The sequence below is a fragment of the Primulina eburnea genome, chromosome 17 (assembly GCF_022965805.1).
Source record: "Primulina eburnea isolate SZY01 chromosome 17, ASM2296580v1, whole genome shotgun sequence".
In the NCBI taxonomy this organism is placed as follows: Eukaryota; Viridiplantae; Streptophyta; class Magnoliopsida; order Lamiales; family Gesneriaceae; genus Primulina; species Primulina eburnea.
This window is the reverse complement of record NC_133117.1, coordinates 25,089,602-25,096,415: the sequence shown is the minus strand read 5'-3', so window position 1 is coordinate 25,096,415 and position 6,814 is coordinate 25,089,602. Positions and strand designations below refer to the sequence as shown.

The following is a 6,814-nucleotide window of genomic DNA, read 5'->3' as shown; positions in this document are numbered from 1 at the left end:
TGTGTAATGTTTTTATTAGATAAAATCTTAATTAGTTTAACTTCTACAACATACAACATTAAGATAGACATATACATACATATAATTTAATGCCCAATTAGCTAAAATCTAAGTTTAACCTTTGCTACATCATAATTCCGTATCTAGACAGAGATATACATACATAGTATCTACTTTGTGTGTGTGTATATATATATATATTAATTGTTGTTTTATTTTATTTTATATTATAAAACACGAGGGTGTTAGAATAACTAGCAGTGTACATATTTTATAAAGTTATAATATTTTAAATTTATTAAAATGTTTGTTAATCTTACCTATCAACATCATTAAACTTTTTTGAGTAGGTCTCTTGTGAGACTGTATTACGGGTTTTTATATGTGAGATCGGTCAAATTTATCGATATTGACAATAAAAAGTAATACTCTTAGCATAAAAAAATAACATTTTTTCATGGATGACCCAAATAAGATATATGTTTCACAAAATACGACCCGTGAGACCGTCTCACACAAGTTTTGTCAACTTTTTTATATCATTCTTAATTTAGAAATGCAAAAATGAATGATAATTGATACCCCTATAAGGATATGGGTTTGTTCATCTGATACCCATGGATACAACCCGGGGTACCGGGTAGTTTAATGGATGCCCGGGTAAATCTTTCCTTCCCGGGTGTGACCGTTTCATCCGCAGTCCTTTACCAGTAGCTCGGGTCCTCATAGAGTTGACCAGATGCTTCTCATCTGTCCGGGTAATCTTCCCGGTTGGATACCCACTTGGGAGACCTCGAGAATAGCGCTACCTCGATAAATGAGCCACACTCAATTGTAATCATTACAGGCAATCTAATCCGCCAGAGCAACTTGAGTTTGGAGTGTCCGAGAAGTCATCAGAAGCTAGTATGGTAAACCGACTTAGTAGGTGACGCGGGAATCGAGACTTGAGTTTGGAGTGTCCGAGAAGTCATCAGAAGCTAGTATGGTAAACCGACTTAGTAGGTAACGCGGGAATCGAGGTAGCTACCCATTCCTCTCCTATAAATAGCAGGTATTAATGTCATTAAAAGATTCTACAGAAAAAAACCTTTGAACTTTAAACATTCTACGTATTACTCCTCAAATATTGTTCGAAGTTCATCATCATATAACCTGCTGACTTTATCATCGGAGTGGCTACGTCGGAAACCCCTCCGGCGCCCATTCACGAGTTCCTTTCATTGTTTGCAGGTGTCATTCAAGCCATTGTCTTCGTTCAAAATTCCCAAAACTTTATAAATTGTTGATTTGATCCGATTGGAGCTCCTTACCCGGCTCACCCATTTCAAGCGGATCTCATCATTGGCGCCGTCTGTGGGAAACTATATTGAGCTCGAGGCGTTGATATGGCTCGTACCAAGAGAACAGACCAAGATAACTCCCGGGCCCAGGGGGACGGGGGACAATCTTCAAGACAAGTAAATGTTAGTAATACCGACCAGAATCTTGTAACCATGACCCGAGAGGAATTAAAAAAAAATGATGGCTGATGCAATGGTTCATGCTATGGCCCGGAAAGAAGTTTCTCGACGTGACACACCACTAGAGCAGGAGCAGGAGCAGGAACAAGAGCAGGAGCAGGGGCGGAAGGAGGAGGAGGAAGGGAGTGAAGAAAATGTAGATTATAGTGCCGGGTCAAAGGCTCCGACTACAGCAGAGGAGTTGAAAGATTTAAAGCAAAAAATGAAGGTCCTAGAGGGACAGCTGGAAGGTCGCAGCTCTGCCCGGGCCGCGGCAAAGGGATGTCCCTTTGCTGATATCATTGTTCAGGAACCTCTTCCTAGAAACTTCAAGTCTGCCAAAATAAAAGATTATGATGGCAACGCGGACCCGGAAGAACATCTAGCCAGATTCGAGAATATGTCCATGTTACACTGCTACACGGATAGAATCAAATGCAAGGTGTTCTTGACAACTCTGGTGGATTCCGCTCAGAGATGGTTTGAGGGTTTGTCCCCCCAAAGCGTGCAGTTGTTCCGAGATTTCCAAAAGGTATTCCTACACCATTTTAGTAGTAGTAAGAAGTACAAAAAGACCGCCTTCAGTCTTTTTGAAGTAAAGCAGAGCCCTGAGGAGAGTTTGCGGGCTTACATCAGAAGATTCAATAGAGTGGCTCTAGACGTCCCGTCTTGTGCCACCGAAACCAAGACTACTGCCTTCACCCAGGGTTTGAGAGAGGGTGAATTTTTCAAATCACTAACCAAAAAGGTGCCCGGGAATTTTGAGGACATGTTATCCCGGGCAGAGAAATACATAAATATGGAGGAAGCCCAGAAACAAAAGAGAGAAGCGGTGAAGAAAGAAAGAGGAGACCGGGTATCTAAACCCGAGGAGAGAGGACAAAAGAGGGGCAATTCAGGGCATTTCTCTCATCATGTGCCTCTGAAAATCGCCCGAGAGAGGGAGGTGCAGGAATGTAGTAGGGATTTGGCCCCGGATCATCAATTGGCTCGGCCAGAGAAAAAGGGATTTTGTGCTCTTCACAAGTTGGGATACCATAACACTGAGGATTGCAAGGTTCTGAAGGGAAATTATGTTGCGCCTTCCCTCCCAAAGCCCATTATCCGTACACCGATGTCTAGGGTGCCACCGTGGAAATCCCGGCAGCCCGGATCTAGTTCTCGGGGAGGGGGTGTGAGAAGCAATCCTAGAATCGAACCTGGAAGGAGAAGGGGGCCTGAACCCGAGCAAAGAAAGAAGTCGCCCCCGGTTGTAGGGACGATTAAAATGATATCCGAAGGCTCTACTGATGGAGACTCCAATCGGGCGAGGAAGTCAAGGAGTAGGAGAGAATGTTTGGAGGTGGAAGGATCGAGGAAGAGTGAGGCAATCATCAGCTTCGGCCCGGAGGACTTGAGAGGGGTGAATCTACCCCACAACGATGCCTAGGTGATCCAAGCCCGAGTGGCGAATTATGACATTCTGCGAGTTATCGTGGATTCAGGCAGTTCTGTGAATGTAATTTACTAAGATGCTTTTGAGCAGATGGATTTACAGGGCTATCACCTTGAAACAGTGGAAACTGCTCTTTTCGGTTTCGCCGGGCACGTGGTTTATCCGGAAGGGGAGATTATTTTACCTCTGACCCTGGGCTCTCACGATCTCAAGAAAACAGTGATGACTTCCTTCACTATGGTGGACTCCCCATCATCGTATAACATCATCCTTGGGAGACCGGCCATGAACGAGTTAAGGGCTGTAGCGTCTACCTACCACCAGAAAATAAAATTTCCTGTGAGAGCAAGGGTAGGAGAAGTCCGGGGAGATCAACCCTCTTCTCGAAAGTGTTATGTGGAAGCGGTCCGGGCGGATCAGAACAGATCTAAGAAGGAGGGGAAGAGGGCTAAGATAGGTGAGACAGGAGGAAGGATAGTGGAGGAAGGAGAGATACACTTTGTGGCCGAGGAAGAGCAGGAGGCGGTGGAGATTGGGCCAGGACAGCAAATCCGGGTGGCTCGGGATCTCAGCACGACCACCCGGGTAAGTTTAATTAAATGTTTAAAAACTAACATTCATGTGTTTGCCTGGTCCCAGCAGGAGCTTACGGGGATTTCCCCCTTTATATCGGAGCATCATTTAAACATCCTCCCAGGGTCTCACCCTGTGAAGCAGAAAAAGAGGCACTTTGGTCCTGAAAAGGACAAAATCATATCAGAGCAAGTCAAGGAGCTCCTAAAGGCGGGGCATATTCGGGAAATTCAATTCCCTACCTGGCTTTCCAACGTGGTTTTAGTACCTAAATCCACTGGCAAATGGCACATGTGCGTAGACTTCCGCGATCTAAATAAAGCATGCCCCAAAGATCATTATCCGCTGCCCCGGATTGACCAGCTGGTAGATTCCACCTCGGGCTACGTGCTGCTGAGCTTTATGGATGCATACCAGGGGTATCATCAGATCCCCTTGGCCAAAGAAGATCAAGATAAAGCTAGCTTCGTCACCTCGGGAGGTACATTTTGTTATATAGTAATGCCTTTCGGGTTGAAGAATGCAGGGGCCACTTATCAGCGTCTTATGGACAAAGTATTCGAGAAGCAGATGGGGCGGAACGTGGAAGTCTATGTGGATGATATCTTAAGCAAGACCCGGGAAGTCGCTACTTTTATTGATGATCTACAGGAAACTTTTGCCACCCTCATTCAACATGGGATCAAGCTTAACCTGGCCAAATGTATTTTTGGCGTAAAGAGTGGCAAATTCTTGGGATTCATGGTTACAGATCGTGGAATTGAGGTAAACCCGGAGAAGGTGAAGTCTGTCTTATGTATGCCCTCTCCCCAGTCTGTAAAAGAGGTGCAAAAGCTGACGGGAAGGATTGCTTCCCTCTCTCGATTTATATCCCGGTCAGCACACAGAAGTTATCCTTTCTTTCAAGTCTTGAGAAAGGCCCAGCACTTCGGATGGGACGATAAATGTGAACAAGCCTTCCAGGACTTGAAAGCCCATCTTGCAGAGCTCCCGGTATTAGTAAAGCCCGAGCCCGGGGAGCGATTATTCTTGTATTTATCCTCTACAGAGCATGCTGTCAGTTCAGTGTTAATCAAAGAAGAAGGCTCTGATCAGAAGCCTGTCTATTATGTTAGCCACGCTCTAAGAGGGCCCGAGCTCCGGTATACCGAGGTAGAAAAGATTGCATTGGCTTTGATCGTGACTGCTCGGAAGCTAAGACCTTACTTCTTATCACATCAAATAGTGGTTCTTACCAACAGCCCTCTTGGTAGAATCATGACTCATGCTGAGGTATCCGGGCGAATGATTAAGTGGACGGTGGAATTGGGGGAGTACGATATCGAGTACAAACCACGAATAGCTATCAAGGCACAAGCTTTATCAGACTTTTTATCTGAGATGGTCCAGCCCAGTAGAGAGGAAGTGTGGAGAGTCTTTGTGGATGGGGCGTCTAGCCTTGCGGGATGTGGAGTAGGAGTCGTGATGATATCTCCCCCGGGAGAAAAAATCAAATTGGCAATAAGGATTGATTCCCGAGTAACTAATAATGAAGCCGAGTATGAGGCTGTGCTAGCTGGAATACGAGCTGCTCGGGAAGTTGGGGCTTCCCGGATAATTATATATTCCGATTCACAACTTGTAACACAGCAGATAAAGGGAGTATATGAAGCTAAAGATGATAGGATGCTGAAATATCTACAGCTTATCAGAGCTCGAGCAGAGGGTTTTTCGGATTGGAGTATTGAACAAATCCCCCGAGAAGAAAATGACGAAGCAGATATTCTAGCAAAAATGGCAGCATCCCTAAGTAAAGCAAGCACCCGGGAGGTATTGCATGTCTCCCGCTTGATCCTCTCGACGGACGAAGAAGGGACACCCGATCCAGAAAACTCCTGGATGACGCCCTTAATCAGATTTATTGAAAAGGGTGTACTACCCGAGGACAGAGGGCAAGCTCGGAAAATTAAGAGACAAGCTCCCAGGTTTGTTCTCTTAAACACAATCTTGTATAAAAGATCATTTCAGGGGCCTCTTTTAAAATGCTTGCCTAAGAAGGAGGTAGATTATGTACTCCGGGAAATTCATGAAGGATGTTGCGCGGAGCACCTCGGAGGAATGTCTCTAGCTCGAAAAACCATGCTCGCAGGATTTTGGTGGCCAACCCTTGGTCAAGATGCAGCTCGGGTGGTTCAAACCTGCGAAGGCTGTCAGCATCATGCAAATTTCAAACACAGCCCGGCCACTCTTATGAAGCCTATTTGGGCATCCTGACCTTTTGATCAATGGGGCATGGACATTGTAGGTCCTTTCCCGCTTGCCCGAGCTCAGAAGAAATTCTTATTAGTGGCAGTCGATTACTTTTCCAAGTGGGTGGAAGCTGAACCTTTGGCAAGAATTACTGAAACAGAGGTATTGAAATTTCTATGGAAAAATATTGTATGCCGATTTGGAGTGCCCCGGAGATTAATCTCAGATAATGGCAGACAATTTCAAGGCAAAGGAATTGTTTCATGGTGCCAAGAAATGAAGATCACTCAATCCTTCACCTCTGTGGCTTATCCTCAAGCAAATGGCCAAACAGAAGTTGTCAATAGGATCATTGTACAGGCGTTAAAGACGAGACTTCAAGGTAAGGGGAAGGATTGGGTTGAAGAATTACCTAGTGTTCTTTGGGCCTACAGAACTACTCCGCGGATACCGACTCAGGAAACCCCTTTCAGCCTCGTATACGGCTCTGAAGCAGTTCTCCCAGTTGAGATTGGAGGGACTTCTCCTCGGGTAGAATCTTACCCACACGATAATGATGAAAGCAGAGCCAGGGAGTTGGATTTAGTCGAGGAAAAGAGAGACCGGGCATTTATCCGCATGGAAGCATACAGAGGTCGAGTGATGAAATCTTACAATAAGAGGGTCCGAAGCCAAGACTTTCAAATTGGAGATTTAGTCATGAAAAAGGTCAATCCAGCGGGAGAAGTGGGAAAATTAGAGGCCAAATGGGAAGGGCCTTACAAAATCACTCGGAGAGTCAGCTCTGGATCTTTTTATCTAGAGGATGCACAAGGACGCCCTCTCAAAAGACCTTGGAATGTATTTAATTTAAAGCAATATTATACTTGACAGATGTAATCTATTCGCCAAAAGATGTAAATGAAAGATTTGTTTTTCTCAGAAGTGTTGTATTATCATCTCTCACATTCCGGAGGAAAACAAAAGCCCAGGGCACTACACCCTGGCTTGGGGCCACACACCTCGACCATTCCCAAGTCCCGGGACATGCTCCCCGGCCCAAGGCTCCGTACCTTGGTTCTAAAAAGCCCAGGGC

The 6,814-nt window shown here is 45.3% G+C and overlaps 1 protein-coding gene across 1 annotated transcript; it reads left to right on the top strand.

Annotated features, from left to right (window-relative positions):
- The first annotated feature begins 1,524 nt into the window (after nucleotides 1-1,524).
- Nucleotides 1,525-5,763, top strand: LOC140817981 (uncharacterized). The gene is made up of 3 exons (XM_073177773.1): nucleotides 1,525-2,904; nucleotides 3,028-3,522; nucleotides 3,577-5,763. Exons 1-3 carry the CDS (start codon nucleotides 1,525-1,527, stop codon nucleotides 5,761-5,763), a joined length of 4,062 nt encoding a protein of 1,353 aa, XP_073033874.1.
- Nucleotides 5,764-6,814: the final 1,051 nt, after the last annotated feature.

Excerpts from the sequence above, each read along its gene's own strand:
- LOC140817981 (XM_073177773.1), top strand. The coding sequence starts at position 1,525 with ATGGCTGATGCAATGGTTCATGCTATGGCCCGGAAAGAAGTTTCTCGA. Across the intron at positions 2,905-3,027 it reads GCCCGGAGGACTTGAGAGGG|ATGGATTTACAGGGCTATCA; the intron begins GTGAATCTACCC and ends GCTTTTGAGCAG. Across the intron at positions 3,523-3,576 it reads ATCTCAGCACGACCACCCGG|CAGGAGCTTACGGGGATTTC; the intron begins GTAAGTTTAATT and ends GCCTGGTCCCAG.